Below are 23,770 nucleotides of genomic sequence, written 5' to 3'. Positions count from 1 at the left end.
CCGTCGGAGTCCGCCTCCGCCTCCGCCACCGCTCCGCCAGGCAGTGGGAGTGCGGGGGCCCGGCGAGGGGCGGCGACACGGACTCTGGAGGCAGACGGTGGGGAGGGGACCCGAGGGCGCGGGAACGCGGGAGGGGCGGCGGCGAGATCCCCGGGACAGGCTGAGCTGGGAACGCGAGAAAGAGAGCGACGCCGCGACTAGTGAGCGACTGACACCAGAGGAGGGATCTGAAGGGACAGAGACAGTGGCACGGAGGACGAGGGGACGCGGGGGTAGATCGGGCCCTGCACGGAGAAGAAGGGCGGGACATGGAGCAGAGAACAGCAGGTTTGGGGATCGCTCTGTGCACTGCTTACAGGTAGTTCCTCGAGCTTGGAAAAGTAGTTCTAGACGTCCCTAACCCTCGGTTTCAAGTCACTAGGACCAACCCCATGCCAGCCTGGCCTAGGAAAAGGATGAGTCCAGCACCAGAAAGCTGAGCGAGGTCATCGAGAGAGGCCACCTTACACTGGGCAGCCCACCTGGCGTTTCCGTCCCCGGGAAGTGGGTACCAAGGCTGGAAGGAAGGCACCCCAACATTGACCGGGATCTCGCAGCTGCCTAGGGTAAGAGGAGAGAAAAAGATACTTGGTGGTCATTTGCCCTCTCTCCCCACCTGTGTCACTTCCAGTCCAGTGACAGAAGAGACAACTCCAGAAAACGAGTCCACTAGCGCTTCAGTCAGCCCCTTTCCGCCATCTACTGGCAACAAGACAGAAAGACAGGAGCAGGTGCCGGGGGAAAGGAAACCCCTACCGGTGTTGTGTTTGGCCACCAACTGGCCTTATGCCAGATGAGCTTGAGGGAGCCACCCATACTGCCTCAGTGTCCTGATCTTTCTCTACTACTTCTCCCTGGCCAGGGTTGGTCCAGCCCCCTCCAGGCTGGGCCTGAGTCACTCCCCAGGCAGGAGAGCTGGGAAAAACTATGCAGAGCCCACAGTCACAAGGGACATACTCAGGCTACAGAATCCTCCTGCCAACATCCCAACCAGACAGGCTTCTCTCAGGTGAGCACGGGAGTCCCTGGGCTTGGGGATCGGGTAGAGGACCCTGAGGAAAGGTCTGTAGAGAACTTTTGTCTAATCCTCAGTCTACAGATGAGAATAAGGTGAGCCTAAGAAAGGGTGAACAGTCCAGGATGGGTCCTTTGTCTTCTGACTTCCGGTCGCGGCTCTCCTAGCCTTTTCTTTCTTTTCTTCTTTTTCCTTTCTTTCCCCTGTGATCCTCTGCCATAGGACAGCTACCCCACCCACAAACTCCATCATACTGCCAGGGAAGCTGGACCTGCCCTGGCTTTGATGCCAGGATCTGTCTAAGCTCATCATCCCTCAAGTGAAATAGTATCTCTCTCTGAGTCCCAGGACCCTTTGGGAGGCAGAAGTAGAGTTCTTCAAGAGAGGGTGGTGGGTTCAAGGCAGGCACCCTGCTCCCCACACCCAACATTGGGTTCAGCCCCATGCTGTACCTTCCATTATACTTCTGTATGCTTTCCCAGGGAACATACATTTTCCACTCAGCTGGGGCCCTGGAAAGGATGAATGTGGGTCCCAAGGCAATGACACTCTGCTGAGGCTCAGGGGCTAGCCAAGGGGAAAGAAGGTGACAGTTCCCTGGCTGGGTGTCCCCATGGCAAAGGCATTCTGTTTGACTTATAAGGAAATCTGAGTTCAGCTTACAGCTTTGTGACACTGGACTGAGATTTACCCTCTCTGTGCCCAGTCACCATGTGTAGCACCATACTCTGGAGGCTACTAAGGGGACTGAATGAGACAGAGATGTCAGCAATGGTCAGGGTGGCCAACACCAGTGCAAGGCTCCAAAAGTAGAGGCCACATTCACATCTTTATACATTGATCTTCAAGATATAACTAGCAGCCAGGTGATGGTGGTGCCAGCACTTGGTAGACAGAGGCCAGCCTGGTCTACAGAGCAAGTTCCAGGACAGCCAGAGTTACACAGAGAAACCTTGTCTCAGAGAAAGAGAGAGAGAGAGAGAGAGAGAGAGAGAGAGAGAGAGAGAGATATGGGGGGAGGCAGAGACAGAGATAGGGACAGAGACAGAGAGACGGAGACAGACAGAGACACAAAGGGACATACAGAGAGAAACAGAGACAAAGGGAGAGGAGAGGGAGAGACACAGGGAGAGAGAGAGGGAAGAAAAGAATACCTGGGATTCCTTGCAGTATACTCAGTATAATATAAAGGAAAGAAAAGAAAGAAGAAAGAATTGTGCTTCATTCTGCCAGTTAACTCATTGTGTGATTCTGGTATGCCCTCATTCTCTCCAAGTCTAGACTCTCACCTCATCTGCATGTGAGGGAAGCAAGCAGCTGAACCGAGAGGATCACAGAGAATCACATCACTTTCAAGTCTCCATGGCAGAAAAGGAGACCATCCTCAAGATCAGCAGGAACCTGAAAAGTGAGTATGCCCTATGAGATTTTTCTGGAGCTGAGCTGCAGGAGACAGGAAGGGTCTGGAGAGCATCTCCCTTATAGGCCTGGCTCCCTGATGTCTGCTCTCTACCATCCTCCTCACAGATGCCGTCTCTGCCATCCTCCAGGGATATGGAGATGGGCAGGGGCCAGTGACAGACACCAGCGCTGAGCTACACAGACTCTGTGGCTGCCTGGAGCTGCTATTGCAGGTGGGACTCTCCACCTTCCTTCTCCGCCCCTGCTGATTCTTTAGCTTTCAGTACTCTGGAAAGCTTTCCCAGATGCATGCCCAAGCCACTGTCTTCCTTGGTTATCAGGCACTGCCTGCTTTCTCAGTGAGCAAGTCTTTCATGACATAAACTTTCTCCCAGAAGCTAAGACTGATCCTCATTTTCTTTTATTTTTATCTCCTGAGGTACTACACAAATACACCTCCTCTTCCTTCTCTGACTTCTTGACAGCAAGCTGCACTTCTTACCACACTGTCTCCGCCTCCCGTAGCACACCAGGATTGCACGTGCCTTTATCTCCACATTGCCTCTATCTGGAATGCTATTCCCTAGATATTTACACAACATCTGTGCACATGGCTCTCAAGTCTGGAGGCTTCCTCGGGCTAAAATTTCAGACATTCTCTCCCTCCCTCCCTCTCTTCTCTTCACTCTTTGTTTTCTTTTTTTCGCCACAGCCACCATCACTATCTAACACGCTGTATGCTTTGAGAATTTAACTTCATCATCCTCTGACTTCCCTATCAAGACGTAAGCTGTCTGAGGTTGGTTTGTGCAGGCCTTGTTCATTGTTCACAGGCCTTAGATCAGGACGTATCAAACTGCGTAGTGTTTGTGAATGAATGAGTATGAATTCAGGCTCAGAGAGATCAAGTATCTTGTCCCTATCACACAGCCAGGAAGGGCAGAGGAAGATCCCCCAACAAAAAGGCCCGTCTCACAAAAGCTGTGCGTTCCCAGCATGCCAGGATGCTAGGTAAGTTCCAGAAGGAGCCACTGACATATGTTCCTTTCTCTCATCTTGGTCCTAGTTTGACCAGAAAGAGCAGAGGAGCTTCCTGGGGGCTCGGAAGGATTACTGGGACTTCCTGTTCGCTGCCCTTCGACGGCAGCGGGGATACACAGAGCAAATGAGCTTCATATGCTCACAGGACAAGGTAATGGGTGCAGGGGATGGGAAAGCGGTTGGACTTTGTCCGGGCCGTCCCTAGGGCCCTTGTCACTCGGACATGCTCCAAGAACAGGAGGCTTTTCCCGAGAGGTGAGGACCTCTCATCTGCCCTAGCTTCACCTCCAGCCACACATTTCTCCATTTCTCCTCCGACCTTGGCCCACTCTTCCTCCCTCACTCTGTTCTCTCTCTCTCTCTCTCTCTCTCTCTCTCTCTCTCTCTCTCTCTCTCTCACACACACACACACACACACACACACACACACACAGACACACACACAGACACACATACATACATTTGGCTGGTCCAGCTCTCCACCCGGATTTCACCCTCTCTTTGGCCCTCCCCACACCCTGCAGCTGAAGACCTCGCTAGGAAAAGGCCGGGCCTTTATCCGACTCTGCCTTGCCCATGGCCAGCTGGCCGAGTCGATGCAGCTGTGCCTCCTGAACCCGCAACTCACCAGGTGGGTTTGCCAGGTCATCGTCCCATGTATGGTACTTGAACCCACTACTGCTAAATGGATGGCCGACCATTTGGGATAAGGGAAGGAGTGTCAGCAAGGAGAAAGAGCCTAAGAGTCCTGCATGTAGCTTGGCATACTTGGGCCTCTGCCCTTTGAGGCTGAGCTCAGCCACAACCTACCTAGAAAGGTCTCCTGTGGTACACTGATTCTCAGAGGTTAAGCATAGCAATGGCTGGATGTGTTGGTCCCTCTTCACACAGGGAATGGTACGGCCCTCGGAGCCCTCTGTTGTGCCCTGAGCTCCAGGAAGACATCTTGGACTCACTCTATGCCCTCAATGGAATTGCCTTCAACCTGGACCTACAGCGGCCAGACCTGGATGAAGCCTGGCCCATGTTCTCAGAGTGAGCAGGCTCTCAGCCTCCAGCACAAGCCACTCTTCCCTCCCCCTCTTAAGTTACCTTTGTGAGGTTACACTATAATTACATTGTTTCCCCCTCCCCCTTTCTACCTCTTCCTTGATCTCCAAATTCATGAGCTCTTTTTTCATTAATTATTGTTAGACACACACACACAAATACAACCTACTCAGTCTGTATAATGTTACTTGTATGGATGTTTTCATGGCTGACCTTTGGCATTAGTGCACTCCTCCCTGGGGAAGACTGTCTTTCCCGCTCTCAACATTCCTCAGTTCCCTGTAGTTCTTTCTGCAGGGTTGGGACCTTATGAGCTTCCCCCCCCCCCCGCTCATGTTAGTATGTCTGCTGTTGATGTCTTTGTTGGGCTCATGTCTAGGTAGTCATGTCGATGAGACTTTATAGGTGTAGATTTGATATTTCTAGAGGATACAATCTCACGGCCAACTCTCTGATCCTTGGTTCACTTTTTCAACCCCCCCTTCTGCAATGATCCCTGAAACCCACATGTAGTCATATTGTCTATGCATCAGTTGGGACAGGGCTCCACAACTCTGCATTTTGATTGGCTGTGATTTTCTATAATGGTCTCCATCTGTAGTAAAGATGACTTTCCTTAGTGAGGGGGCAAGATAAACAGATCTGTGGCTATATGGAGAAATATTTAGGATGTAGTTACAGATAATGCTGGTTCGGTAAAGTAGTGGTTGTAGGTTTTTCTCCAAAATCCATGACATCACCTAACACTAGGTAGTAGCCTAGGTTTCCAGCACCAGGCATGACTTCCCTCTTGTTGAGCAGGCCTGAAGTCCAGCTAGAGAGCTGTTGGCTACCGCCAAGGTATATGTAACACTATAGACCAATAGGGTTACCATGACATGTTAGTTCTTGTGGTTCATAGATGTCATAACTGGGTAGAAATATTGGTTGCTTCCACACCTTGGAAGCCTGCCTCTCCCTACTTCTTGATCCCCACTCTCCAGCCTTCTCTTTCCTCAGTATCCTTTCATCTGAAGCTAGGCCAGGCTGCTAAAGACTAATTGGTCAGAGTAGAGAGTGAGCAGGATGGATAGATGATACGGTGCTGGGATGCAGTGGATGTAAAGATGAAGCAGAGGGTAGATGGCTAAATGATGAGTGGGAACCACTCAGGGGAGAGGTGTAAAACAGGAAGTGTATTAGTATGAATGGGTGGTTCAGAAGCTGGGGCAGCCTCCACTAGACGACCAGGCCAACTAAAGCCCCAGATGTCCTGCCTCTTGGTTTCAGATCCCACTGTTCCAGTTCCAGTCGAACCTGGGAAAGAAGACCCAGAAAACTCAAAGGTTTTCCAGAGGAGGTACCTCTGTCTGCCTATGCCTAAACCTGACTTGCTTCTTGAACAAGTTGAGCAGGGCCTCCTGTGGATGTGCAGAGAGCTCCATCTCTCTCCTGTGGGGACAGAGGCAGAAAAAGTGTGTGAAGCAGCAGGGAGGGGGTGAGCAGTCTTGCTCCTGGGGAAGTGCAGTAAGGAGGACTTAAGATGGCACTGGTGCCATCTGTAGGAGCCATGGGACTCTCAGGAGGAGAGGGCAATAGAGATGGTTGGAGGCTTGCAGGAAACACACTAAGGAGCACTTATCTACTGAAACCCTTAACTAGGAATTCAAATTGGCCTGTGTCAGTTAAAGGAGTGACTAAAGTGCTTTGATTTCCCAATTAATTCACAGCCCAGCTCTGACCCATTCTAAACACAGCTGAAGGCCCTTGGGCAGCTCCCCTGTTTCCTAAGGGAGTTGTGTAGACAACTCGAATGCCGCTAAGCACAAAGTTCCTGGCTCCTGCGCCATTCTGATGTGGCAGCTTACGGTTGTCGTCGATCCACAAACTTCCAGATACCAGACAGAGCACCATTAGGGACTCAGTCTCAGACCTTGAAAGAGTTCAAGGCCTATTCATGGAGACAAATCAGGAACACATTGCAATCTATGCTGAGTGTGTAGTTAGCCACCCACATCTGTGGGTTCTGCATCCATAGACTCAACCAACCGCACATACAAAATATTTAGAAAAGAACTATTGCATTGGTTCTGAACATTGTACATTCTCTTACCCTCAATGTTTCGTAAACAAGGCAGTATAATAACTACTTGCAAAGCATTGACACGGTGTGTGATATTAAAGCCATCTACAAAGGACTTAAGCATACGGGAGGATGTGCGTTGGTTATACTCAAACCCTACACCGTGCTATAGAAGAGTCTCTAGCATCCAAGCTTTTAAGCACCCCCTTGAGGTCCTGAAGACAACATCCCTGGTATCAAAGGAGGTCATAGACATGGCCAAGAGAAAACAGGAGTACAGAGAAGACTCCCCTGCCCCTGCTGTGTTGAGGATCAAATCCAGGGCCACACATACTAGACAAGTGCTCTACTACTGAATATTAGTCTGTTTAAGATTCCATCACCATTTTACAAACCAAGAATTCTTGCTCCCTTTTTATAGATGAGAATGCAGAAAGACAAAATAATCAAGTACAGGAGAAAAGGTGAAAGGAGAAGGTGGAGGAATTCAGTGGGGTACAAAATCAACCCAGGCAAAAAAGGGAGCTGCCACTAGCTGTAGGCATGCAGAGGAGCTGAGCTACCTGCTGTTCTCAGCTCAGATTTGTGGGTCCTGTAGAGTGCTGGCTGAGATTATCTCTGCTCCCACAACTTTCCCAGTAGGAGGTGTTCAGATCCAATAAGAGGCAAACATGCTGTCCCAGGGCTTTATCCTTTCCTATGTCCCAGATCAATGATGAAGCCAGATCAAATGCTGAAATGGGACTGACTTCTCTACAGGTGAGATGCTCCAGGAGAGAACAGCTGCAGGAACCAGACACTGGGGGAACCAGCTGTCTGCAAGATGCAACCAGAGAAGATGGCCCACCTGACCTACCTACCCCCTTGCAACGTAGCCATCTTCCCACCTTTCTGGAAGAGAAGAGGGAGGATTCCAGAAGCCTCAGTTGTCCCCAGAGCATTTGGGAAACAGAAAAGAAAGGATTTCAGCTAGACCAGAAGGAGGGAGGCCCAAAGACCAGGAAATTCCTGGAAAACTCAATGGCCAGCATCCAGCAACAGAGGGGCGGCGCTAAGAATGTTCAAATGCAGCTGACAGGAAGGACAGATGAAGGACAGGGAAGTCTTCCAGGGACAGAAGTTTGGAGAACAACAGAAAGGATCCAGAAAAGGGCAGCAGATTGGGCCCATGACCAGGGGCTGCTGGCCCCCACCCTTCAGGGAAGGGAAAAAGATGCAGAATTAGGGAACAGGCATGAGTGGGGTCAGCCTGGTGTTCTCGGGCAAGCCTGGGTCCTGGGAACAAAGAAAGGTTCCACCACAGAGAAGCCACAAGAGTGGACAAGAGTGATCAATGTGACCATGCAGGAGGATAGAGCAGAAGTACCCTTGCAGCAGGAGGTGAACAAGGTACCTGTCTCTTGTCTCCTCTCTAGCCTGATCATCAGCTGAGGATATACGGAGGTAGCCTGTGGCCATCCCAGCCCACAGATCAGTGTAAGGGGTTGTTTGCTTGTGAAAAGACCTTCTGTAACTCAAGCTGACCTCGAATTTGCTATGTAGCCAAGCTGCCTCTGAATTCCTAATCCTCCTGCCTCTGACCCCCAAATCCTGAGATTATTGGTATACACTATCACACAGAGCTCTGCAAACCAATTTTGGCTTGCCCTCTCAGAGCTACTATTTGGGGATGCTCTTTGAAAGTCACACAGTCTTCAGCTCACAGAGTGCCCCTTCCTGTGATTGCTTCCTGTGAGGCTTACTTCACTCATCAGTAAACTTTTTGCCCAGCCGTGCCAACATTTGAGTTAGGGAGCACATCCCAGCAAGTGACTTTTGGGAAGTCACAGAGTTCAGGCTCCCTCATCACGGCAGAGCTCTCCCAGTGTCCAAGCTCTGTTGCCATACCCTCAGCTAGTTTTGACACGGTTTTCCCAGAAGTCCCCCAAAGATGGCTCCCAAGACATCCCTCAGCCTCCTTCCTAGCCAGAATCTTCCAGGTCCATGAACTTGGCAATTTCTGGAAGAGCATAAATGGTAACCCCAGGCTCACTCAGTTCCCAGAAGCATGGCGATAACCTTATACGAAAGTTCGTTGGATGAACCCAGGGCATATGTTTCTGTCTTCCTCTTTCAACTCTTCCTTCCCCATTTTCTCCCCAGGACCCCGGGTATGGGCTCCAGCTGGCAGAGGAACAGGCCCAGTGCCAGGAGCAGCTGCGAGTGCAGGAAGAACTGCAGTCACTCCAGGAGCAGCTCAGCAGGTAATCTTGGAAACACCAGTAAAGGCCTAGGCTCCAGGACTCCTGAGTTCTCAGTGTATACAGTTTGTGCTGGGCACAACTCCAGGAAACTGAGGCCAGTGCCATCCTAAGCATCTTTCCTGATCCCATGAGGCTCACAGTTCCTCTCCTCCCCAGTCCCTACCATAGGACCCCATGAGATACCCCTGCTCCTTATTCTGCTTGACCTTGATCCCTGCTGCCCCTCTGGGCACACTGCTGCCTTTTTAGTCTACTCTGACTCCAGCATGCTTCCAAATCTATCTCCCCCATGCAGCCTTTAAATATAGGATTCCACTTTGTAGACCAGGTTGTCCTAGAACTTATGGCAATTCTCCTGCCTCAGCCTCCTTGGGTGCTGGGATTATAATCATAAACCACTATGCCTGGCATTGTTCTTTATTTTTTATTCTGTGTTATACAATCTTTTCAATCTTTCTGGAGCCTCCTGATAACCATAACAGTGCCTGTCATTCACCGAAAACTTACTTAGTCCTGAGCACCACACACAGTTCCCCCAACGTCAGCCTCTTAGCAGAGAGGACCTGAGAGCCAAGCCCTGCAATGGACTCTGCAACAGTGAGCTCTCTTGTTCTTTTGAGTCGTTTATTATTTAGTCTTCTTATGGAGCTCAAACTGATCTTCAATCTGCAATCCTTTGTCTCAGTCTCTCGGGGCTGAGACTGCAGGCCTGTCCCACCAAACCTGACTTCCTCAGCTAACTTTGTTTTGCTATGTAGTTCATGCTATCCCAAAACTTTCCGTATAACAAAGGACAGCCTTGAGTGTCTGGTCCTCCTGGCATGTACCTCTGCACCCATTTTATATGGTACTAGGGATCAAACCAAGGCGTTGTGCCTGCTAGGCAAGCACTCTGCCTCCAAAGCTACATCCCCAGCCCAGGTTTTTGGTTTTTGTTTTGTTTTTTTAACACAGTCTTCTCTATAAGCAGAAGGTTAATTACAGGAGCCCAAGTGAAACCAAATCCCCTGGCTACTCAAGTGTGTTGCATAAAGATAGTGCAAGGTCTTCACAGGACCACAGGATACTCTCCCTGGTCCTATATGAACCTTTCTAGCTTGATCTAAATGCTGTGAAAACAGCTGTACCACTACATAGTATAAGGAACCATGAGAAGAAAAAACATCTGGATGTGTTCAAGAGTGCAGTATAGGTTGGTTGGTTGTTTTTGTTTCCCAAATGCTTTTGGTTCATGGTTGGTTAAAACCAGAGACACAGATACAGAGAGCTGATCATATTCCATTCTACCTGTCTCTTTCTACCAAATAGCTTCTTTGCCTTGACCTCAAGGCTCCAAAGGCATCTGTCACAGCCCTTCCTGTCTTAAAAGTCTAGTCCACACAAAGATCTCCCTCAGTCTGTCTTTGATTGTCACGGGTCCAGGGTGTGCAAGCTGCCTCTGTTACTAGAGGACAACATGACACCTTCTCCAAACCAGGTCAGGGAACAGTCTCAGCCATATCGAAGGCTGAGTGTCTGTGATTCATACTGAATCAATGGGAAGTTCTCCATCTGTCTTTCTGAACAGATGGGCCAGATCTGGGAGCCTAGACTTCAACCCGAGGCCCCTTGGACTCCACTCAATGCTCACTACCCAAACTGCTGCTGTGACCAGCAAATACTCCCCTGACTCAGACCCTTACTGAAAATGTGGGCTTTGGCCATGCAAGAGCCTCTATGGCGCTAAGAAGCACCAGAGAGATGTCCTAGTATCTAGGGACACTGCCTCACAAACCCCTATCACCCTGCCCCCTGTCATTCAGTCATTCCTAAACACTTAGGGCACCCTGTTCTAAACCCAAAATACTCTTGTAGGAAAGACACAAAATCTCTGTCTTTGTGTTGCTCTCAGTATGAGGCAGGCAGTAAGCAGAATCTGCAAGTGTACTACAGAGCAGTGGGGTGGGCTTACTATTATCACTGCTTCTAGCTATCTGTCTATCATCTATCCTTTTATTATCTATGTTTGTCTATCCATCTGTCTATCTATCATCTATCTACCTATCTATCCTCTATCATCTATCTGTCTGCCTATCTATCTACCTACCTATCATCTATCTATCTATCTATCTATCTATCTATCTATCTATCTATCTATCATCTATCATCTCTCTATGCACATATGTGGAAGATGAGTGCACATGAGCCTGAGTGTGGATGTGCATGTACCATGGCATACACGTGGAGTCAGACAACAACCAGTCATCAGTTCTCTCCTTCACCATGTGGGTCTCAGTGCCTGAACTCAGGGTATCAGTCTTGGCAGCAAGTGCCTTTACCTGAAAAGCTGAAAAGCCATCTCTCCAGCCCCCGGAGAACAGTTCTAAGGAATAAAAATAGAGAAGGCGACTGAGAAGCAATCACTGTGATGTTTTAAAGAGGGTAGCATGGCCACTGTGGGCCTCTCAGAAGCTATGGCATTTGCATAAAGGCCTGACAGAAGTAACGTACCCAGCTAGAAAGATGTTCCAGGCAGAGGGGCAGAACTGGAACAAAGGTTCAGAGGTGGAAAATTGTACAGCAGCTTCAAGAAGAATCATAGGAGCCATTCTGGACCCAGTTAGGTGTGGGAGGGAAGGTGTTGTGGACAATGGGGTCAGCTTAGAGGGAGCTTAGGAATTCATCAAAATAACCTTGGCTTTGAATCAAAGTAAGAAGGGAGCCATTACAGAGTCCAAGCAGAGGAAGGGCATGAGTGTGTGTGTGTGTGTGTGTGTGTGTGTTTGTGCGCGCGCGCGTGCGCGTGTGCTCAATTCAGAAGTTTTTAGTATATTGGCAGAGCTGTGCAACCACCAGCAGTCAACTTTTGAACATTGGTGACACCCCCTAAAGAAATCCTGTGCCCATTAGCAGCCATTCTCCAATTTACTTTCCATTCATAGACCTGACTAGTCCAGGCTGATCCTATTTTAAGGGGCCCATGGAATAAGAGTAGGTGGTTCTTCCCTCACCCACTTGGGCCAAAATGACCTCCATCATGTTCCTGGAACCTGCTATGCCAGTCCCACCTCAGGGCCTTCCATCCAGCTCTTTCCTATGTGTGTTCCTCCTTCCCTTAGAGTCTATGCAAACATCAACAGCTCCCAGGAAGTTTTCTCTCTAGACAGCATCTCAGTAGACAAATGTCTTAGTTAGAGTTTCCATTGCTGTGATAAAACAACATGACTCCAAAAAACTTGAGGAGGAAAGGATTTATTTCATCCTACAGTTCCACAGAACTGGACATTACTAAGGGAAGCTGGAGTAGGAACTGGAGGCAGGAATTGATGTAGAGGCCATGGAGGGATGCTGCTTGTTGACTTGCTCATTCGTGTTTGCTCAGCTGCTTGCTTCTCTCTCTCTCTCTCTCTCTCTCTCTCTCTCTCTCTCTCTCTCTGAGACAAGGTTTTTCTGAGTAGCACTGGCTATCCTAGAGCTTGCTCTGTAGACCAGGCTGACCTCAAACTAAGAGATATGCCTGACTCTGCCCTAAGTGCTGGGACTAAAGGTGTGTGCCACCACTACTGAGCCCAGCCCACTTTCTATACCATCCAGGACCACCTGCCCAGAGATGCCACCACCACAGTGATCTGGGCCCTGGCTCATCTATTATCAATCAAGAAAGATTTCTTCCCATATGACCTTGGCTCAGTGTCAAGTTGACATAAAAACTAGCCATCACGGGGGCGAGGGGAGGGTTAATCAGAGGTATTTGGCCTGGGCTGGCCACAGAGAGGGTCCAGCTGTTGATTTGTGGCTAAATTTTGAAACTGGACTTCCTAAGAGTCTGGCTATGGGGCTGAGAGAGAGTCAGGAACAACTATCCTCAGTGGTGGGAAAGTTAAGAGTGGACAGACTTATGTAGAAAGCACAGGAGCAGAGTTTTGAACTTGTAAAGTCTGGGACACCTGTCAGAGTTCTAAGTCAGGCCTTTGGGCAAGAAGTCAGGTGTGATGTGCTGGAGAGAAGGTGTGATGACCTGGGAGTTAGTGGGGATTCATGTCATACTACAGATGGAGTAGCAACTTCCCAGTCTAGAAAGCAACCACTGCCCAGACCCAGGAGCCAAGCACTGAGCCCACCACTTGGCAAAGGGACCATGGGCATCCAGCCAGTGACAGGGGCTCACTACTAGCCAGTTCAAATTCCACAGGCACATTCTCTCTACTAGTGGTGTTTGCTATATCTATGTGACCTCGAGTGAGTAGGGGACTGATGTACAGTGAACAAGACCCAGCAAGCCTATCCTAAAGACAGGAGACTCTGCAGGAAGCCACTTGCTCTTGCCTGCTACCCATTCAGCACTGGTGACTAGGGTCCCAAGTGGCTGAAAGTGTAGAGAAGACAAGAGGATTCAAGTCCATATCTAGACTTCAGCTTCTCTTGTACGAATCATACCCTCTTGCTGATTCCACTTTTCTGTCTTGTAAAATGAGGCTTAGACTGCCCATCTGATGACCCTGTGAAATTGAAATGAACCGTGGAGGCTCAGCCCAATGCCTGGCATATACTAGGGCTCAAGACACCCTCGCCCCTCCCACATCCACTCCCAACAGCCCTGTTTGAAATATTTCAGTGGCTTCTTCTGCCCCTTCCCTCACCTCACAGCATCTTGCCTTGCTTGCCTTTTTCCTGGGATCCCAGCCTCAGTAGCCTCCTTTCAGTCACTCAGGCAGGCTGACCACTCCAACTTGCAGACTTGCACGTCTGACTTCAATGCCACGTTGTCTCAGATGACTCCCCAGCACCTTCTCTAGTCTCTGTTGCAGCCTCTGGTGGGCTCTGTCACAAAACTTGACTTGCTTACCTTAAGTCCCACAGGAGCCTTGGGTGCAGCCACCAGCACACAGTAGGGGTCTGACAGGTTTCCCTCTCACCCAAGCAATGCACACACCCCATGGTGGTCCCGTAAGTACTGAAGATCACCAAGCAAGGGAACTAAATGTTGACTAGCTCCCTCTACAGGATAGCTGAAGGTCAGCAACTAAGAAAAGTCCAGAGAAGGCCTGGTGAGAGCCTCCTTTTGGAAGTCTCATTCTTGGTGAGATTTGAAGGTGCACCCAGCTTTGAGGCCTGCTAAATGGATAGACTTTAAAATCAATAGTTCAATAGCTGGGGCGTAGCTCAATTGATCAAGTGCCTACCTGGCATGAACAAGGCCCTGGATTTGATTTTTTGACCCACCCCTTGCTGGTTATATGCATTCCCAACCAAACCATGGAGTGAGAACCTTGGACCATTTTATTTTCAATTTAGTAAACTTCTTGGAACCTTCTAGAAAACCACTAACAACAACAAGAAAAGGCAAAAATAGAACTGAGGCAGTTCCAAACCCAAAACGGAGAGAGAAACTTAGGAAAGCCATATTTTTTCCTACTGCTTTAAAAAAGACAATGTAATATACCTCCTAAAAATACTTTAAAGTAAGGCCTAACCACCTCAAGGTAGCCACTGCTCCCTCCACAGGCAGTTGTCCCCAGCTGGTCGTGGTGTTCCCAGCTCAGATTCCTAGGCATTCACATTCCTTCCAAGATAGGCCTCCAATAAGGGAACCTTTCCAGAGAGTTGTGTTTGAAAGTGGAAATGTTAAAAAGAAAGGATGAGAAAAAGGAAGGAAAGGGGTAGAAAGAGGAAGGTAGAGGGCAAGAAAGAGGACAGGAAATGTTTAGTAGTGCCTGGTACAGGAATACTCAAAGTTAGACCCTGTTTGCATTTCTCCATGATTGCTAAATCTATCTACAGGTGCTCAGTTTGTATACATTGTGTGTGTGTGTGTGTGTGTGTGTGTATTTGAGTAATGGTAGGTGTTTGTAGTATGTACAATATATGGTGTGTTACATGCCTCTGTATGTGTGTGGTATGTAGATCCTGTGCCTATATGTAGACTCTGGCTTCTCCAGGGATTCACATGACAGGTTCTGAACCTTCCTCCTCAAAACCCAGTCTCACCCTGTCTCCAGGTGTCAGGAAGAAAGAGCCCTGTTACAAGCGATGCTGGAGCAGAAGCAGCAGGAGGCTGAGAGGAGGGACGCCATGTATCAGAAGGAGCTCGAAGGGCAGAGGGACCTGGTCCAGGCCATGAAAAGGAGGGTGTTGGAATTGATTCAGTAAGAATGGGGCTGGGATCGGACACTGGGGTGGGAAGGATGGATGGTAAGGAGCATGGAGGCCAGGCTTGAAGACTACTCCACCCGAGGGTTTAAACCTTTCCATATGTGGACTTGCTTCCTTCTGTTAGTGACCTTGTGCTGTCACTAATTACATGTCCCATGTTATAGAGGGGAGAACTGAGGGCCAGCGGTCCTGACTTGGCCACTAAAGACAGACAGCGCATAAACCACAGAGTTCTCTGGCAACAATGTATGCTCTCACTTCAAGAACTGCTCTCTCTGTCTCCCATTGTGGTTAGAAGAGATTCCTCTATCTCTCCTAGCTCACCAGTTGAGAAGAGATTGAAAGAAGAAAGGGGAAACTTGGGCTACTAAGAAGTGACCACAAGCCTCCACCTCCTTGCATGCTGCACTTCCACTTCTGGGCCTCTGGGTCCAGCCAGGGGCAGCTACTCTAGGTACCAGAGGCTGAGCTCTCCAGGGTTGACTCCAAGCACACTGAGACAGGGGAGACATATAAAAGCACACTAGGCCTTCAGTGAGGCTTAAAGAGGTAACACACATGTGTACCTCCACAGACACAAATACACATGCATGTGCATTCCTTTCAAGCAGCACTGGAGAGCCTCACACCACTGCTCTCAGGTTCCATGAAAATCAGCAGGTTGCTGGAGTTGTCCAGCAACTAAATTCTTTTGCATAAAATTCACACATTAAAAGCGAAAAGAGAGCAAGGTCGGCTTGGAGTGTCTTTGTACACCCTCCTTAAATTATTAAATTATTAAAGAGGGTGGACAAAGACACTCACAACACAAGCCTGAGAACCTGAGATAGAGCCCCCAGAGCCCACGGTGGAAGGAGAGAACCAGCTCCTGACAGCTGTCCTCTGACCACCCATGTGCGCACAGCACACTCAGGCCTATCACCTATCACCTAGCAATGGGAAGGTAGAGCCAGAAGGATTGTGTGTTCTAGAGCAGCCTGGACTATGTTGTGAGACCCTGTATCAGAAAAAACAAAAAAAAACAAAAAAACAAAAAACAAAAAACAAAAAACAAAAAAAACCAAAACAATATGTTTGTCAATTTGTTTAATTCACCAAAAGGATTAGAAAATAAAGATAAAGCAGATTCTCAGAAAACGGAATAAAAGCAGGTGTTAGGCTGGAGAGATGGCTCAGTGGTTAAGAGCACTGACTGCTCTTCTAGAAGTCCTGAGTTCAATTCCCAGCAAGCACATGGTAATAGGATACAATGCCCTCTTCTGGTGTGTCTGAAGACAGCTACAGTGTACTCATATACATAAAATAAATAATATTTTTACAAAAGCAGGTGTAAATAACAAGAGAAACAGAGACATAGAAATCAATGTAGGGCCGGGCGGTGGTGGCGCACGCCTTTAATCCCAGCACTTGGGAGGCAGAGGCAGGCGGATTTCTGAGTTTGAGGCCAGCCTGGTCTACAGAGTGAGTTCCAGGACAGCCAGGGCTACACAGAGAAACCCTATCTCGAAAAAACAAACAAACAAAAAATCAATGTAGGGGAGCTGGAAGATGGCTTGGTAGATAAAGTGCTTGCCCTGTAGACATGAGGACCAGAGTTAACGATCCCCACATTTACACTAAAGCCCAGGGACAGCTGAGCAATGGTAGCACACACCTTTAATTCCGGCACTTGGGAGGCAGAGGCAAGTGGACATCCATGAGTTCAGACTAGTCTGATCTACAGAGCAAGTTTTAGGACAGCCAAGGGTGTACAGAGAGACCCTATCTTGAAAACCAAGAGAAACAAAAAAATAAACAGGCCTGGAGAGGTAGACACAATAAGATCCCTGGAGCTTGCTAGCCGGAATCAAATAAATTCTGGCAAAGATTGAAAATATGCATTTCAGGCTCTGAGGAACATCAGTCTTTAGATCTCAGTGAATGCTCAGCACAGTAAACAAGAGGGGAAACTTGAGATTCATACCTAGATATGGCATTGTGAAACTTCAGAAAAGCAAAGAGAAAGAGCATATTTTCAGATTACCTAGAGGAAAACACAAAACACATAAGCAAGATAGGAGAATTCAACGAGTGTCCGTATCTGACGTAATAATTCTCAAGTTCTCAGAAAAGCCCACTCTTGAACTAGAATCCTGTGTCCAAATAAACCACAAATTAAATGAAGAAGGTGAGGGCGAAAGGCATTAATCAGACAGGTCCCAGAAAATCCAACTCCCACACGGCCTTTCTTAAGAAGTTAGTTGAGGATGTGTCCCTCAACAAGAGGGAAGTGAGCCAAGAAAAGAGAAGATGTGATTCAGGGAGCATCAGTTCCACCTAGGAACAAGAGAAGGGGATCCCTAAGAGAGCACACGGTGGGAGAGCCAGGAGAACGCTTGCTGTGATGAAGGATGTGAGGGAAGTCAGGCACAGTGGTGCATGCCTGCGATCCCAGTACAAGGAAGGCTGAGGCAGGAAAATCACATGTTCAAGACCCACTTGGGCTACTTGAAAGAACCAGTCAACAGCAATGGTGTGGTAGTGTGCTAGTGATAGTAATAATAATGAGAGGCAAAATAGTACGTCAAAGGCAGATAAGACAATGAGTCAAGAAAGACAGAGGGCTGGAGAGATGGCTCAGCAGTTAAGAGCACTGGCTGCTCTTCGAGAGGACCCAGATTCAATTCCCAGCACCCACATAGCAGCTACCAATCATCTGTGACTCCTATCCCAGAAGATTACCCACCTTCTGGCCTCCTGGGGCCCTGCGTGCATGTGTGCATAGACATGTATGCAGGCAAGACATCCATATACATAAAATAAAAATGAAATTAAGACAAAGACCATTAGAAACTTTCAGAAAGGCCAGGAGTGTGACCCACACCCATGAATAATCTAGTACTCAGGGGACTGAAGTGGAGGATAACCACTGGTTGAAGAGTAGGCTGGGCTACAGCCTGAGATCCCACCTCCATGCCTTTCAAGATAGGAACAATGGAGCTGGCAAGATGCCTCGGCAGGAAAAGGCATTTGCCACCACGCCTGGCAAATTCAGTTCCTGGGAGCTTGTAGAAGTAGAGAACCAAGTCCAGAGAGTCCTCTGATCTCCTCGTGTGTGTGATAGTGTGTGTCTACACACATACATAGCACAATAAATAAGTCAACATAAGCTTAAAAGCACAACTTAGTTATTTGGGAAACATGCATATATTATCTAATGACATAAATGCTATTCATTTGTCTTATTAATTTTGTCTGGGTTTTGTGATGGTGGGGACTGAACCCAGTACTGACTGATGCTAGGCAAGCCCTTCCCTGCGGAGCCACAGCCTCAGCCTCTTGCCTTCTTCAGTGCTAGAATGTTGTCTAATAATAACTCACAAAAAATAATTGGAAGCCAGGCAATTATGGTCATTAATTCTAGCCCTCAGAAGACAGAGACAGAAAGAGCTCTGAGTTCGAGGCCAGCCTGGTCTACAGAGAGAGTTCCAGGACAGCCAGGGCTACATAGAGAAACCCTGTCTCAAAAAACCTAAAACAAACAAACAAAAGACAATTGGAATGATAAAACAGAATATGGAAGAGCCTGGACAGATGGTCAGTTGGTAATGTACTTGCCACAAAAGCATGAGGACCAAAGTTGAATCCCTCCCACTCGATGTTAAAGCCAGGCATGGCTGTGTGCACCTGTAACCCTAGTACCAGGGAAGGCATACATGGGAATCCCAGAGCTCATCTTTGGCCAGCAATTCTAGTCTGATCAGTGAGCTCACTGTCTCAAAAAATAAAGTGGAAGATGACATCTGACCTTCACACACCCATGTGTGAGCACATACACAGACCTATGTACACATCCATCACACATGAAGACACACACACGCACATACAGAAATAGAACATGAATGTAATATTAAATATAGAAAATATTCATCTAGCATGTTTTGTGAAGATGGGCCTGTCCATCTTGTGCTACGTGATATGGTGATTAATCATGTGAACAAGTTGCAAAGTTGAGATACTGAGCTGGTGCAACTGAGGGACTGAGGTTTTCTTTTTATTTGATTTATATGAGAGCAAACTCATAGCTAGTGGCTCTCGCACTGGTTGCTTTAGCAGAAGCGAGTTAGGGGAGGGGAGGCTTGAGAATGGAAGTCACGTGGTGTTGCTCATGGTTAGCAGGAGATCTATATAATTATAATCTGTGAATTGACAAGAGTGACTGACAGAGGAATCCAAACCAGGGCTCTTAGCGCACTGGGAGGAAGGAGAAGTCGGTGGAGACAGTAATAAGTAAGATGACTCCTCCACTATCAAAGGAAGGTTCTCTGAAGAGAATGTTCTCTATCAAAGGAAGTATGTGAGCCTGTTACTTAATATGAAAGGAATACCAAAAGGAAATGGTTGTGGAGGAGTGTTTACCTTGGTAAATACCAAGGAGAAATGGTTTACCACTGAAAAAGGAAGGGGTGGGGGGTGACTATACTTTTTATATAAATGCTTTTGTACAGTTTGATTTTTAAACACCTTTTGTTTCTTATTGTGTGTTTGTATGCACATGGATGGTGGGAGGGAAGGCACATGTGTCAGAGGACAACTTTGCGAAGTCTATCCTCTCCTTCGCCTTTCTGAGAATTCCTTTACCCACTGAGCCATCTCATAATCCCCTATTTGTTTCTTTGTAAAGGCTTACTTATGTATATGTGTTTTGTCTGCGTGTATGCATGCAAACAATACTGCACATGCGCATGTGGACACACACACACACCACTGAAGAGGGTAAGGGTGATAGGTAGGTGTTTGCCATACAAACATGAGGACTAAACAATCCCCAAAACCCATAAATCAATCCCAGCGCCAAGGAAGCAAAGACACCCACTGGCTAGCCAGCCCCACCTACATGGCAAGCTTCAGGCCAATGTGAGGTCTCTTTTCCTTTAGCCCCGCCTACGGGGCAAGCTTCAGGCCAATGTGAGGTCTCTTTTCCTTTAGCTCCGCCTACGGGGCAAGCTTCAGGCTAATGTGAGGTCTCCTTCCTCCAGCAGCACCTTCCTCTCTCTCTCTCCTCTATGTGTAGCCAGACCACTGGATACTTTGTGGGCACTTTTCTCTTCTACCCTTTCAACCCTCTAACAATCGATAGGAGAGGGAAAGAAAGGCTAGAGGGAAAGGGGGTATTGTTATCATTAGACTACTTCCTGATGATTAGGGGCATCGAGGTCCTTGGGGGCAAGTTTGATCTTTGCAGTCAGGATACCTAATTTCTTCTTGTTGTTGTTTCAAAATGACGCCCCTGCTAGAGCACGAGGCAAATCATAGTCAGCTGCTGTGGATAATCTGAAGCAGGCCCATATCCCACACCTGGGATTAAAACAAAAACCTATTCTGATAATATTGCTGTGTTTTTAAAGAAACCAAAATCCTCACTACATCTATGTCTCTCCACCCGATCCATCAGCGAGAAGGACCACCAATGGCAGAGACTCCAGCAGCTGTCCGCTGTGGCCCCTGGACACTGCGTGGGCTGTAACAAAGCCTTCAGGCGTCTGTCTCGGAGGTATCCTTGCAGGTAATGGGAAGGAACAGAGTCTGGGACAACTCACAGGCCCGTTTACCCAGGAAATGAAACTGCCTGTTTATGTTTGATTTGTTTGGTTTTTAAGGACTTGATCTTTGACATCTATTTCAGCGTGTATGTGTATGTGTGTGTGGCATACTTTCATGCGATAGCACACATGTGAAAGTCAGAGAAAACCCTGCAGAAGCTGGTTCTCTCCTACCTTGTGGGTTTCAGGGATCAAACTCGGGTCACCCAGTTTGGTGGCAAGTACCTTTATCCCGTGAGCCATCTCACCAACTGTGGTTTAGTTGGTTATTTTGAAACCATGTACCCCAGGCTGACATTAAACTCATTATGTGATCCAGGCGGAACACAAATGTATGATCCTCCCGTTTCAATCACTCCTGCATGCTGACATTGTAAATGTTCCCCACCATGCTAGGGTGGGGGAAATAGGTATTTATAAAGAGCCACTTGAGCTTGGCCCTACAAGTCACCCCATCTAGCTACTGCTGCTAAGCAGAACCCTGAAATAGAACAGTGGGCAGGACCACAAAGGAATGAAGGTAGATCTTAGAAGATGAGGCCAGTAACCTCGCAGCATGCACTATTGGGTTCCTGTCTGGGAAGAGGGTTCCTGCACCTCTATACAAAAAGAGTACTCCCTTCCCCTCCACTGATTTCATGGGGAGAATGCTACCTGAATTAGAGGCTCTGGAGTGAGGTATCAAGACAGGCTGTAGGGAAAGGGAAGCATCCTGAGCCAGCCAAAGGCTGCCCTGCTGGACCATGAGGACAGACAGATCTTCCCCTAGATGCCAGCCCAGGCTTCCCCGTCTCTATTTCCAGGCTCTGTGGAGGCCTGGTTTGCCATGCCTGCTCTGTAGACTACAAGAAGAGAGAGCGTTGCTGCCCAGCCTGTGCCCAGCAGGAAGAAATCCAGGTCACCTGACCAAGATAGCACAAGGAACCTAAGAGCAGCCACCCCACCAGTTCACTTTCTCCATTCCTCTTCCAAACCCTGATGTCTGTCTACTCTTTTGTTCTGGGAGCTGGTAAGCTGGGACCCTAGCACTGCTGTGGAGGGCCAGAGGGAACAGCTGGCAGTCCCCAGATAGGCCTAGCTCTGCCTTTCCTGTGGACGGGGCTGAGGGGCACATGCCCACAGCTCTAGAAGCATTGTATCTGATAAGGAAGACACACTATAACCTCTTTGTAAAGTCCCTTGAAACACAGGGAGTCATGACCATGAATAAGAGCAGCCCAGGGCCCAGCTGTTTCCAAACCACAAGAAGGAAAGCCCTAATATACTGGGTTCTTCAGGAACTTCCCCTCTGATCTCCTTCAGGGATCGTTGTCTTGTCTCATGTTTCACAGATTTACTGAGGTGTTGTTGACATTTAATAAACACTGTGTAAGCATGATGAGTTTTACTTTAATACACATCTCCAGACACAGGCATCGATCCAAGGCTTTGGTGACATCCTCCAGCTCCTGCCTTCATGCCGAGGCATCCACTGACCCTGCCTCATATCACCTGCAATATCACCTGCCTAGAAATTTGTAGTAGAAATGAAATTGTACAGTTCACTCTGTTATTGCTACTTCGACACCGCATAATTTGTTTGAGATTTGTCTAGGTATTGCATACAACTCTTGTTCTTTCCTACATTTTGTGTGTGTGTGTGTGTGTGTGTGTGTGTGTGTGTGTGTGTGTGTGTGTGTAACATGCATGCATGATTTATGTGGAGGCCAGAGGACAACTTGTTGGAGCCAGCTCTTTCCTTCCACCATGTCATCTGCAAGAAATTGGCTTTAAGAATCCATACAGGTATCAAAATCCCTGTAAGTACCAAACTCCCAGACCTTCAAGTCTCATATATATATATATATCTCCAATGTACAGTTTTACACATGCTTTAAACCAATTCCAGATTACTAAAAATCCTGAATATGTTACAAATGCTATGTAAACAGTGTTCTTTCTACTGTGTTGTTTGGGGAACAATTACAAGAAAAAAATCTGAACATGTCCAGTGTAGATACAATTTTTCAAATATACTTTCTTTTTATTTTATTTTATTTTATTTACATTTAAGATGCCATCCACTTTCCCCATTTCCCCTCCCTAGAAAACCCCTGTCCCATGCCCCCCCCTTTCCTTTTTGCTTTTATACAATTTTTTTTAAATGTTAATCAAAGGTCAAATATACTTTCAACATGCAGTTGGTTGAATCTGTGAATGTAGAAATCATGAACGCAGACTCCACAGATACAAGGGGCCAACTGTATTTTCCCAAGAGGTTTGTGTTCTACGGTTCCATATGTCCCATATGTCAACATATGAGAGTCCCAACTTCCATCTGCCTTTGCTGTGCAGAAGAGGCATGAGGCATAGGAGTCTCTGTCCTTTCCTTCCCGTTGTTATGACTTGAGTACACTGTGAGTACCTGGAATTCAGTCCTGGTGACTCAGCCTTGGAACTCGCTTAGTCAGACTCTGATAGAGACAGGAGATGAGTTGATCTTGAGTAAGATCCTTTCCCCTGCAGTCTCCGAGAAGGCTTGTGCAAACCGTGGTGTTCATTTGCTAGGCACTAACTGCAGCGCTTCTGAGAAACCTGTTATAGAAGGAATGTGGGCTCACTCTATAACAAGGCAATTAGCTGCCCTGCCCAACCTCCTGAGAACACTACTAACACTAGACAGGCATCCACACTGTCCCCGTCCATGTTGCAGGAGCCTCTGCAATGCATGGGCAATGTCATGGCTCCAAACGGAGCCCGGAGACAGCCTTTCAGGCTCTGCCTAGCATTGCATCCTATTGCTTGCATGGGGTAAGAATTTAGCAACAGGAGTTTCTGCCTTGGAGCATTGGTAAGAACTTGCCCTCAGCACACACAGTCACAAGGTGATGGACAAAAGAGGCCTAGTACCCAAACAACTGGGGTACTAGAATCATCCTCAAAGAGTGTACTCCTTTCTGGGGAGTGACCTGACCCATGTAATTTTACCAGAGCAGAGTTTGTAACCTATCAGCAGGAATTCCAGCCTGGATTCTGACCTTCCTCATAAGTGATTGGAAGTTAGAGTAACAGTAGAAGCCATTTTTCTAAGAGAACAAGGGATGATCTGGAAAAGAACTCTCACAGTAAGGATTTGGAGGCAAGGAACGGAGAGCTTGCTTGAGCTCCCTTGTTTGGGCAAACGAAGAACCATGCTGAGTTCCAGCCTTCAGGTCAGCCCTGTTTC

At 47.9% G+C, this 23,770-nt stretch overlaps 1 protein-coding gene across 5 annotated transcripts; it reads left to right on the top strand.

The window, feature by feature from the left end:
- The first annotated feature begins 18 nt into the window (after window positions 1-18).
- Rufy4 (RUN and FYVE domain containing 4) lies at window positions 19-22,565 on the top strand. Of its 5 annotated transcripts, XM_076931706.1 has the most exons (14): window positions 19-327; window positions 415-605; window positions 902-1,048; window positions 2,336-2,462; window positions 2,582-2,688; window positions 3,522-3,647; window positions 4,021-4,127; window positions 4,388-4,531; window positions 5,816-5,885; window positions 7,368-7,997; window positions 8,751-8,851; window positions 14,830-14,976; window positions 20,418-20,528; window positions 21,369-22,563. In XM_076931706.1, exons 4-14 carry the CDS (start codon window positions 2,417-2,419, stop codon window positions 21,469-21,471), a joined length of 1,692 nt encoding a protein of 563 aa, XP_076787821.1. In that variant the 5' UTR covers window positions 19-327; window positions 415-605; window positions 902-1,048; window positions 2,336-2,416; the 3' UTR covers window positions 21,472-22,563. The 5 variants fall into 5 exon arrangements, with proteins under 5 accessions (XP_076787821.1, XP_076787819.1, XP_076787820.1 ...); XM_076931704.1 differs by having other exon boundaries at window positions 19-605; XM_076931705.1 differs by having other exon boundaries at window positions 19-605; window positions 2,331-2,462.
- The last annotated feature ends 1,205 nt before the right edge of the window (window positions 22,566-23,770 follow it).

The sequence above is a fragment of the Arvicanthis niloticus genome, chromosome 3 (genome assembly GCF_011762505.2).
Source record: "Arvicanthis niloticus isolate mArvNil1 chromosome 3, mArvNil1.pat.X, whole genome shotgun sequence".
Classification (NCBI taxonomy): Eukaryota; Metazoa; Chordata; class Mammalia; order Rodentia; family Muridae; genus Arvicanthis; species Arvicanthis niloticus.
This window is presented reverse-complemented; position numbering and strand designations above follow the sequence as displayed.